At 39.8% G+C, this 12,028-nt stretch overlaps 1 protein-coding gene across 2 annotated transcripts in view; it reads right to left on the reverse strand.

Annotated features, from left to right (window-relative positions):
- Positions 1-12,028, reverse strand: part of LOC311131280 (spectrin beta chain, non-erythrocytic 1) — a 113,328-nt gene that overhangs the window by 7,072 nt on the left and 94,228 nt on the right. For both annotated transcript variants that reach the window (XM_084164168.1, XM_084164169.1), the window contains 4 exons: positions 11,082-11,166; positions 3,407-3,603; positions 2,768-2,868; positions 2,199-2,253 (listed from right to left, as the gene is read on the reverse strand). In XM_084164168.1, coding sequence (XP_084020294.1) covers positions 2,199-2,253; positions 2,768-2,868; positions 3,407-3,603; positions 11,082-11,166 — 438 coding nt within the window. The remainder of the gene's footprint in view (positions 1-2,198; positions 2,254-2,767; positions 2,869-3,406; positions 3,604-11,081; positions 11,167-12,028) is intronic.

Here is a 12,028-nt window from a genome sequence, read left to right on the forward strand (position 1 = left end):
CAAAGGCTAAGGTCTACAAAACTTAGTCCACTCTGTTTGTAACATATTCTAGTTTTGGGAACAGAAAACTGTATTTAGATCAAATGTTTCATCGATGAGAAAATGTGCAGAATGTCGGCCAAAATGTATCTCGTTCCAGCATCTCCCACTGCCAGACACTTGGCTTCCTCTCCCTACCATGAGTGGAAACGCCAAGTGGATGCTTCACATTTATACATCTGGTGAAATATCTGTCTCATTGTTCTATCTGTGATGATATTGTGTGTGGTCCTCCCACTACGACTCGGGAAACCATGCAATTTACTAGGCTACAGATGAAATAATTTATGATGGACTTCACAGGGTGGTGAAGTGCCCGGTGATCTTGATGCTCCTTTTCCAATAAATATTGAGGGTCTGATTCTGGTGACATGATGATCGATGCTTGACTGCCGTTTGACCAGTAAAAATACTCTCGCTCTTATCCATAATAATCTCATCATGTAGACTAGCCTACCCGCACAGCCTACCTGCACTGAATCTGTTGGCTAGAGCGCACGTGCCAAAAGCAGAGTAGGCATATTTGCTATTTAAAGCAACAGTTTTTGTGACAAAACTATAGGTAGAGTTGATAAGGCGATGGAAACACATTTAACTTTTTTTATTCGGTACATTAAAACTTAAGCAAAAAATGTTGGGTGTGCACAATGTCATCACACACTGATTTTTATCCACAACAAGTCAATATGGTGGAAACACACCACTGGTAGGAAAATGCGCATGTTTTCTTTATGCGGATTTTAGAATATTCACATGAAAATCTGTAGCCAATTGGATGGAAACCTAGCTAGCAACTGCCATAACAAGAGAAAAACTACTGATGCACAACCAAATTTTGAAATTGCACCTTGTGTATTCTACTATACTAACTCTCAACAGTAAGTTGAGACCCTGTCTGAGTTCCTAAAAAAAATTAAATACTGTAAATATATATATATTATTTTTTTGGGTCAGGAGCGACCACTTATGTTGCTTATGCCTGGAGCCGGACCTGTTGATAATGTCAACCTGAGGCCAACAAGCATTTTGTCGGTGTTTTTAAGGACAAAAATGACCTAAAGCTTAAAGTTCTGCATAATTATCAAAGCACAGTAACTGTGAGACATGGGGGTAGAGATCCTGTTCTATTCTTATACCTACACTGTAGCAGACCTGGGTTCAAATACATATGTATTTGATTATTTGTTATGTAAATACTTATTTTCTGTTTATTTGAGTACTTTAAAATAATGTGGCCCGAATCAACTACTGCTATTGGAAGTATTTTAAAGTATTTTAAAATAATTTCCAATAAATAGCCTACTATTTGAAAGTATTTTCAAATACTTATTTCAAATACTATTTTCAAATGCCTGGGTTACATGCATGGAAGTGTATTTGAGTTTCAAATACTTTCCAAGTGTACTTCCAAATACATTCCAATAATCAACTACTTGTCTTTTCAAATAAAAAAATATATAAATATTTACTTTGAAATGTCTTTGAAAGTAATTGAAATACCCTAAATAGTATTTGAACCCAGGTCTGCACTGTAATACCATTCCAATGCACTAGGTTTGATATCAATCAAGAACAATTATTTTGATAGACAAACACATTTTTCTCTTAGGGGCATCTTTACACTTCTCACTAATAACGCCTTACAGATCAAATATATTGCATTTAAATAAATCAAATAATGAGTATTAACAGACATAAACAAACATGTGACAGGCATGCACAAGCAGGCATTGCTGCTTCACTGATCTACATATACTTGGGTCTTAGTTTGTAGTTAGTAGTGATTCAGGAATTACTGGGATGACAGGGTAGCGCAGGACAAAATGCAGATTGTGGGCTGGTAAAAATGAACCTACACAAGAGGTGGCCATGACAGCAGTGGCGTCATGCACCAACATTAATGATTATTATAATTTGAAGGGACATGGATGGCACCAAAATAACGTAATTCATATTTCATATATACCATTTTTCAAAATATTAATATTTCATTCTTCAGCTTTAATGCAATTATGTTTTCTGGGAAATGGCTCAGATGCAAACGATGCACCTTAGGTGAGATGTAAGAATGTAAAGCTCTGAGAAGTAAGGCCCTAGTCAGTCTATTGGTCCTAAAAGCTGGCATATTTTTGGTGGTAAGCTTTGGAGCAGTAACTTACCTGTAGGGAATCCTGGTCTGAGGGCAGTCCGTTCTGCAGTCCGTTCTCTACTCCACTGTGGAGAATATACAGTAGAAAGGGATCATCAGGAAGCGAATCAGCGAAGATGAGTAAGTATGAGCTACCTAACAACTTGCCTGTGGTGATTTTCATAGTAACTTGATTTACTTGAAAGTGTCACAATTGTTTGAAAGTCAATCTTCTAAACAAAATATGTCAGTGTTTCCCAAGCTCGGTCCCGGGGACCCAAAGGGGTGCACATGTTGGTTTTTTGCCCTAGCACTACACAGTTGATTCAAATAATCTAAGCTTAATGATGAGTTGATTATTTAAAATCAACTGTGTAGTACTAGGGCAAAAACCAAAACATGCACCCCTTGGGGTCCCCAGGACAGAGTTTGGGAAACACTGAAATACGTAAAAGGAAGCACTTTGTTATTCTATGAGTGGAATGAGTCTGGGAGTGGAATGAGTCTGGGTCTTTGAGATAAGTAACATGCTACCATTAGCTACGATGGCTTTGGGAAACACACCCTGGTCTGTTTCTTTACCAACACCACTACACTTACCTCTGCAGTGGTGAGTCCTGCGCCGGTAAAGGCTCCGGCGAAGGGGGTTTCCGCATTCTCTCTTCTTCCTCTTGCTGTCTTCTCACTTCCAATAACTCCAACTGGAAGAACAAGACACAACGGAACCTCAGTCTCATTTTACCACCTTTGTCTGAGTAAATTAATCTGGCAATACCACCTTCAAAGAGTGATGGGTCACACTTCAATTTTAACGTTGGCTATTTACCTGGGACTTAAAGATGTGAAAAATGGTAGCTAATTTAATTACCTAATGATTACATTGTAGTTTCTTTGGAATTCATTGGAACATGCAAAACTTTGTACCAATTATTACCAATTATGTTGAATAATTTGAACGCACCAGATTATATTATTACCACATAATTTTTCATGAAATACTGGGTAAATACTGTAATGACATGCAGTCAACATGCAGTTAACACTAGGTGTCAATGTTAGTACGTGAACTTGAATAATTGACTAGCACAAGATAGCTGTTCACTAAACAATATTTTCTTATTGAAACCTTATGAACATTACAAATACCCACTGGAATAGGACTGAAAATTTAAGAATCGTTTTACCATAAACATTCATGACACATGTGACAGAAAAATTGCAACCCGCCAAAACACTCACCGTAGTCAACCTCTCCAGCGCTGAGAAGCGCTCCTCCCAAGTGGCGGCCGACTTCTCGAACGCCTCGTGCCTCTTGATCAGTTTCTCCACCTCGTCCACGCTCTGCCCCAACTCACGGCCGAACAGGTATGGTTCCTGTCCCAGCAGCCACGCCTCTGCCACCCCTGCATCCCTCCCAAACTGGTGAACTTCCAAAACTAGACCATGCAGAGCAAAGAGAGACACAGGGGAAAGTCAGCAGGGAAAATTGGAAGAGAGAAGGCCCAATTTAAATTGATTCCTTTCAATGTTGTAGCTAACTTATGGCCTCTGGCATGGGGGAACTGCCAAACAGAAACACTCACTGTCCACTTTAGCCCACAAGCATTAGTTATCAACAGAGCCAACGTGGTCTCAGAGCATTTCATATCATTCTGTACGTAAATCTGAGACACTCCATTTAGTATGATACAGTGAGGGAAAAAAGTATTTGATCCCTCTGCTGATTTTGTATGTTTGCCCACTGACAAAGACATGATCAGTCTATAATTTTAATGGTAGGTTTATTTGAACAGTGAGAGACAGAATAACAACAAAAAAATCCAGAAAAACGCATGTCAAAAATGTTATAAATTGATTTGCATTTTAATGAGGGAAATAAGTATTTGACCCCTCTGCAAAACATGACTTAGTACTTGGTGGCAAAACCCTTGTTGGCAATCACAGAGGTCAGACGTTTCTTGTAGTTGGCCACCAGGTTTGCACACATCTCAGGAGGGATTTTGTCCCACTCCTCTTTGCAGATCTTCTCCAAGTCATTAAGGTTTCGAGCCTGACGTTTGGCAACTCGAACCTTCAGCTCCCTCCACAGATTTTCTATGGGATTAAGGTCTGGTGACTGGCTAGGCCACTCCAGGACCTTAATGTGCTTCTTCTTGAGCCACTCCTTTGTTGCCTTAGCCGTGTGTTTTGGGTCATTGTCATGCTGGAATACCCATCCACGACCAATTTTCAATGCCCTGGCTGAGGGGAAGGAGGTTCTCACCCAAGATTTGACGGTACATGGCCCCGTCCATCGTCCATTTGATGCGGTGAAGTTGTCCTGTCCCCTTAGCAGAAAAACACCCCCAAAGCATAATGTTTCCACCTCCATGTTTGACGGTGGGGATGGTGTTCTTGGGGTCATAGGCAGCATTCCTCCTCCTCCAAACACGGCGAGTTGAGTTGATGCCAAAGAGCTCCATTTTGGTCTCATCTGACCACAACACTTTCACCCAGTTCTCCTCTGAATCATTCAGATGTTCATTGGCAAACTTCAGACGGGCCTGTATATGTGCTTTCTTGAGCAGGGGGACATTGCGGGCGCTGCAGGATTTCAGTCCTTCACGGCATAGTGTGTTACCAATTGTTTTCTTGGTGACTATGGTCTCAGCTGCCTTGAGATCATTGACAAGATCCTCCCGTGTAGTTCTGGGCTGATTCCTCACCGTTCTCATGATCATTGCAACTCCACGAGGTGAGAACTTGCATGGAGCCCCAGGCCGAGGGAGATTGACAGTTATTTTGTGTTTCTTCCATTTGCGAATAATCGCACCAACTGTTTTCACCTTCTCACCAAGCTGCTTGGTGATGGTCTTGTAGCCCATTCCAGCCTTGTGTAGGTCTACAATCTTGTCCCTGACATCCTTGGAGAGCTCTTTGGTCTTGGCCATGGTGGAGAGTTTGGAATCTGATTGATTGATTGCTTCTGTGGACAGGTGTCTTTTATACAGGTAACAAACTGAGATTAGGAGCACTCCCTTTAAGAGTGTGCTCCTAATCTCAGCTCATTACCTGTATAAAAGACACCTGGGAGCCAGCAATCTTTCTGATTGAGAGGGGGCCAAATGCTTATTTCCCTCATTAAATTGCAAATCAATTTATAACATTTTTGACATGCGTTTTCCTGGATTTTGTTGTTGTTATTCTGTCTCTCACTGTTCAAATAAACATACCATTAAAATTATAGACTGATCATTTCTTTGTCAGTGGGCAAACGTACAAAATCAGCAGGGGATCAAATACTTTTTTCCCTCACTGTATGTTACGTTTCATATGGTATGTATTAATTTGTCGATGTCCATCATCCATTTTGTATGATATGTTACAAATTAAAATGTGTATGATATGTTATGAATTGCAATTCGTACAATATGTTATGAATTGCAATTCGTACAATATGTTACGAATTTCAAAAACATAGAATATGTTACGAATTTTCTAAACATATATATGTTAAGAATTCCAATTTGTTGTGGCTAACGTTAGCTAGGTGGCTAACACTAACTTTAGCTAGCACTAGGGGTTGGGGTTAGGGGTTAAGGGGTTAAGGTTAGGGGAAGGGTTAGGTCAAAAGTATTAAGTAGTTGCAAAGTTGCTAATTGGCAAAAATGCTAAAGTTGTTTGTGATGAAATTCGAACACACAACCGTAGCTAGACGTACGCGTTATATGCCTACCCATCCACCACGACCAACCACACTCCTTTCATTTTTGCCTTACGTAACCTTCTATCTTATGTAACCATACCAAGCGTAACATATCATATTAATTTAAGTGTCCCGGATTTACATTTACCATGTTATGTCTAGTCTATAAGACCAGTCTGGCAGAGGACATGTGGTGAATAGAGAGGGGCCAGATTGATGAAAGTACACAGAAGTGCACCAGGGTTGTATTCATTAGGGCACGTAACGGTCAACTTTTTAAAATGTTTTGCAACGGAAAATAAAAATGAGCTTTTCTGATTAGTTTAGGTCTGTTTTCTTCTGTTTGATGCCTAATGAACACAACCCAGCTCTACACAAGGCCAACACTTCAGGGACAGTTCCTCATCCTCCAGCAAAATTACAAAGGCTTATGATGTGTCATCATCACATTCCAAGGTATGCATAGGAACATAATGAAACAGTCTTCCAGAGGGACAATGAAGGATTGTTCATAATGTTAGTGCAATGGATCTGTCTAAAAATCATATACTAAATACTATGAATCAGAGAAGAGCTCCCAGACAGTACTGCACTGGGCACACCAAGTGATTTCAACGTGGACAATTGGGTAATATTTGGTTGAGACGTTGATCAATCAGAGGACAACCTACATTCACACACTCAGAAAGACAGCCAAAAGTTATCTTATCACTATGCTTTCAACCATTTAAAAGCACAACCACATTCCAATGGAAAAACAATGTCTGATTTTTGGTTTCATTGTCACCTACAGTGGGGAAAAAAGTATTTAGTCAGCCACCAATTGTGCAAGTTCTCCCACTTAAAAAGATGAGAGAGGCCTGTAATTTTCATCATAGGTACACGTCAACAATGACAGACAAAATGAGAAAAAAATCCAGAAAATCACATTGTAGGATTTTTTATGAATTTATTTGCAAATTATGGTGGAAAATAAGTATTTGGTCAATAACAAAAGTTTCTCAATACTTTGTTATATACCCTTTGTTGGCAATGACACAGGTCAAACGTTTTCTGTAAGTCTTCACAAGGTTTTCACACACTGTTGCTGGTATTTTGGCCCATTCCTCCATGCAGATCTCCTCTAGAGCAGTGATGTTTTGGGGCTGTCGCTGGGCAACACAGACTTTCAACTCCCTCCAAAGATTTTCTATGGGGTTGAGATCTGGAGACTGGCTAGGCCACTCCAGGACCTTGAAATGCTTTTTACGAAGCCACTCCTTCATTGCCCGGGCGGTGTGTTTGAGATCATTGTCATGCTGAAAGACCCAGCCACGTTTCATCTTCAATGCCCTTGCTGATGGAAGGAGGTTTTCACTCAAAATCTCACGATACATGGCCCCATTCATTCTTTCCTTTACACGGATCAGTCGTCCTGGTCCCTTTGCAGAAAAACAGCCCCAAAGCATGATGTTTCCACCCCCATGCTTCACAGTAGGTATGGTGTTCTTTGGATGCAACTCAGCATTCTTTGTCCTCCAAACACGACGAGTTGAGTTTTTACCAAAAAGTTCTATTTTGGTTTCATCTGACCATATGACATTCTCCCAATCCTCTTCTGGATCATCCAAATGCACTCTAGCAAACTTCAGACGGGCCTGGACATGTACTGGCTTAAGCAGGGGGACACGTCTGGCACTGCAGGATTTGAGTCCCTGGCGGCGTAGTGTGTTACTGATGGTAGGCTTTGTTACTTTGGTCCCAGCTCTCTGCAGGTTATTCACTAGGTCCCCCTGTGTGGTTCTGGGATTTTTGCTCACCGTTCTTGTGATCATTTTGACCCCACGGGGTGAGATCTTGCGTGGAGCCCCAGATCGAGGGAGATTATCAGTGGTCTTGTATGACTTCCATTTCCTAATAATTGCTCCCACAGTTGATTTCTTCAAACCAAGCTGCTTACCTATTGCAGATTCAGTCTTCCCAGCCTGGTGCAGGTCTACAATTTTGTTTCTGGTGTCCTTTGACAGCTCTTTGGTCTTGGCCATAGTGGAGTTTGGAGTGTGACTGTTTGAGGTTGTGGACAGGTGTCTTTTATACTGATAACAAGTTCAAACAGGTGCCATTAATACAGGTAACGAGTGGAGGACAGAGGAGCCTCTTAAAGAAGAAGTTACAGGTCTGTGAGAGCCAGAAATCTTGCTTGTTTGTAGGTGACCAAATACTTATTTTCCACCATAATTTGCAAATAAATTCATTAAAAATCCTACAATGTGATTTTCTGGACTTTTTTCTTCTCATTTTGTCCGTCATAGTTGACGTGTACCTATGATGAAAATTACAGGCCTCTCTCATCTTTTTAAGTGGGAGAACTTGCACAATTGGTGGCTGACTAAATACTTTTTCCCCCCACTGTAAATGGGTTATCACTGCGCTTTCAACCATTTAAAAGCGCAACAAAGTTCCAATGTGAGAATTTTTTTTAATATTTAGTTTATATACGACTGAACGTGTGATCACAGTGCTTCACCTAATAGTACAACAAAATGACCTGAATTGCAGTTGAGATTGCATTAAAAGTACATGGTGCAAGTGATCAGATTATTATAGCCATTGCGAAGACCTCCACAAACCTGTGACCTTTGCATGCTATCTTGAAAAAGGCACGCTTTCTATGATTACATAAGAAGACATTTATAGTTACAGTAACCCCAAAACACAGCCATGGATGTTTTACTCATTATGGTTGAATGAATAAATACTGTTAAATTAGTTTGTAAGATAGCCTTCACTTTAGGCTAATTACTATATTACAAATTGTATATTGAATTGTGTTTGGTTGTCAATGTAATCAAATAGACTGTATCAACATTTGAAGATCTACTTGGCTAGTATCTACAGATTGGATAGTTCCCTTTTTATTTTTATTTTTAAATCAAATTTTCAATTGAGACCTGGCCAAAAAACCAGCACATAAAGTTTCATTCAGACACATTAACGCTAGATTTCCCCCTCAAAACAACAGTTTACGTTGAAGACATTTTGCAAATCCAATGTATTTTACACATATTTTACATTTTACATGCAATGATGTGTATAAACCCCGGATTGCTAATGCTATGTAATGGCCAACGTGAGGCTTTGAAGCCATCGGCCTCCATAGGAATGAATGGAAGTATACAGTATTTCAATAAAATGTTTCAAGGACAAAATTACATGTATTTAAGTACTTCTTTGTTGTGGGGACAGTAACATTAGTACTCTCCCAAAAAAATATTTTTAGGGAATATGTTTATATTTTTTATTATATTTTTTATTTTCATGTTCAGTTTACTAAACATAATTTTTATGAATGCATTAAGGTGTCTGTAATAGAACATACTTGTCAAAAATGAATGTAGACATACTAAAATTGATTTCTATAGCTTCCAAAATCTTTTTTTAAATGGAGGGAGGAGGAGTACCAAAATGGCTGCTCAGTGGCTTCATAACAGTGCCCTGTTAGTCATCTAGGGTTAATACATAAAGTGGGGAAAAAAAGTATTTAGTCAGCCACCAATTGTGCAAGTTCTCCCACTTAAAAAGATGAGAGAGGCCTGTAATTTTCATCATAGGTACACGTCAACTATGACAGACATATTGAGAATTTTTTTCTCCAGAAAATCAAATTGTAGGATTTTTAATGAATTTATTTGCAAATTATGGTGGAAAATAAGTATTTGGTCACCTACAAACAAGCAAGGTTTCTGGCTCTCACAGACCTGTAACTTCTTCTTTAAGAGGCTCCTCTGTCCTCCACTCGTTACCTGTATTAATGGCACCTGTTTGAACTTGTTATCAGTATAAAAGACACCTGTCCACAACCTCAAACAGTCACACTCCAAACTCCACTATGGCCAAGACCAAAGAGCTGTCAAAGGACACCAGAAACAAAATTGTAGACCTGCACCAGGCTGGGAAGACTGAATCTGCAATAGGTAAGCAGCTTGGTTTGAAGAAATCAACTGTGGGAGCAATTATTAGGAAATGGAAGACATACAAGACCACTGATAATCTCCCTCGATCTGGGGCTCCACGCAAGATCTCACCCCGTGGGGTCAAAATGATCACAAGAACGGTGAGCAAAAATCCCAGAACCACACAGGGGGGACCTAGTGAATGACCTGCAGAGAGCTGGGACCAAAGTAACAAAGCCTACCATCAGTAACACACTACGCCGCCAGGGACTCAAATCCTGAAGTGCCAGACGTGTCCCCCTGCTTAAGCCAGTACATGTCCAGGCCCATCTGAAGTTTGCTAGAGTGCATTTGGATGATCCAGAAGAGGATTGGGAGAATGTCATATGGTCAGATGAAACCAAAATAGAACTTTTTGGTAAAAACTCAACTCGTCGTGTTTGGAGGACAAAGAATGCTGAGTTGCATCCAAAGAACACCATACCTACTGTGAAGCATGGGGGTGGAAACATCATGCTTTGAGGCTGTTTTTCTGCAAAGGGACCAGGACGACTGATCCGTGTAAAGGAAAGAATGAATGGGGCCATGTATCGTGAGATTTTGAGTGAAAACCTCCTTCCATCAGCAAGGGCATTGAAGATGAAATGTGGCTGGGTCTTTCAGCATGACAATGATCCCAAACACACCGCCCGAGCAACGAAGGAGTGGCTTCGTAAGAAGCATTTCAAGGTCCTGGAGTGGCCTAGCCAGTCTCCAGATCTCAACCCCATAGAAAATCTTTGGAGGGAGTTGAAAGTCCGTGTTGCCCAGCGACAGCCCCAAAACATCACTGCTCTAGAGGAGATCTGCATGGAGGAATGGGCCAAAATACCAGCAACAGTGTGTGAAAACCTTGTGAAGACTTACAGAAAACGTTTGACCTGTGTCATTGCCAACAAAGGGTATATAACAAAGTATTGAGAAACTTTTGTTATTGACCAAATACTTATTTTCCACCATAATTTGCAAATAAATTCATTATAAATCCTGCAATGTGATTTTCTGGATTTTTTTTTCTCATTTTGTCTGTCATAGTTGACGTGTACCTATGATGATAATTACAGGCCTCTCTCATCTTTTTAAGTGGGAGAACTTGCACAATTGGTGGCTGACTAAATACTTTTTTTCCCCACTGTATAAATAATTGCATGTCACAATACAATGACAAATTACATTTGTCCAGTGGGACTGGATATGCCCAACTAGTGACAAGATTCCATCCAATAGCATATGGGAAAGTATGAATGAAAATCCTTACTCAGTCTTAACCACTCCCGTCGGTCCTCCCACTTGTCAATCATGTCTTTCCTCTTGTCCATCAACTGTAGTAACTTATCTTTGATCTAAACAGAGGACAGAGCAACACATTATTATCTTTTAACATTGGGTATCATCAGATACAAACAATGCAATACATTAAAACTTGAAGAGGCTACAATGCGGTAGGGTCATTCCACGAAATGAGTGCCTTTTTTTATTTTAAGTAGAAATGATGCACCAATATTTAATTTTAAAAGCCTGAAGTGCCCTTTAATAAAGATTTGAATATGAATAAAGACTTGTTAAAGTGCGAAGATTCAGCATTTTGACATCCCTCTGTGCACCCTCTGTGACTTCCAGGAAGATTTTAACCCACTTCACCCCAACATTTCTCCAGGTTTTCACCATCATTGTAAAGCCCTAGTTATTTATTTCTTTGACAAAGTTATTTCTGAAGATTATTATTGATTTCATATGATTAGTGATTCATTTTAAGCTTTAAAAAAAACCTGTCCCTCATTTGAATGTCAACCGTGTTATGTGAACTGAACTCTTGTATTAATATGGTGAAACTATTCCTTAAAAAATATCAAAATCAAAAGAAACCTTGAACATCTAATACTCAAATCATAGTGTAAAAGCAGGTGAGATGGTTCTACTCTTTTTGGCCATTTTCTGGTGTTTTGTGGTGGAAAACTGAGTGGGTCGAGCATAACACGTCAATCCTGTTAAATATTTTTTGTTAAATATTTTTTTGTGAAACCTGCATTCAATTGCACCTCCCTGTTGCATATAACAAGCTTCCATTTCCCCTGTCACAAGGGGATTTATGGCTAATTTAAGATGAAATAGTCAACTCTGTTCTGGTCAACACTGTTACTTTGTGGTCCTCTGTAGCTCAGCTGGTAGAGCACGGCGCTTGTAACGCCAAGGTAGTGGGTTCGA

This window comes from Coregonus lavaretus (assembly GCF_964263955.1).
Source record: "Coregonus lavaretus genome assembly, chromosome: 6".
NCBI classification, from domain to species: Eukaryota; Metazoa; Chordata; class Actinopteri; order Salmoniformes; family Salmonidae; genus Coregonus; species Coregonus lavaretus.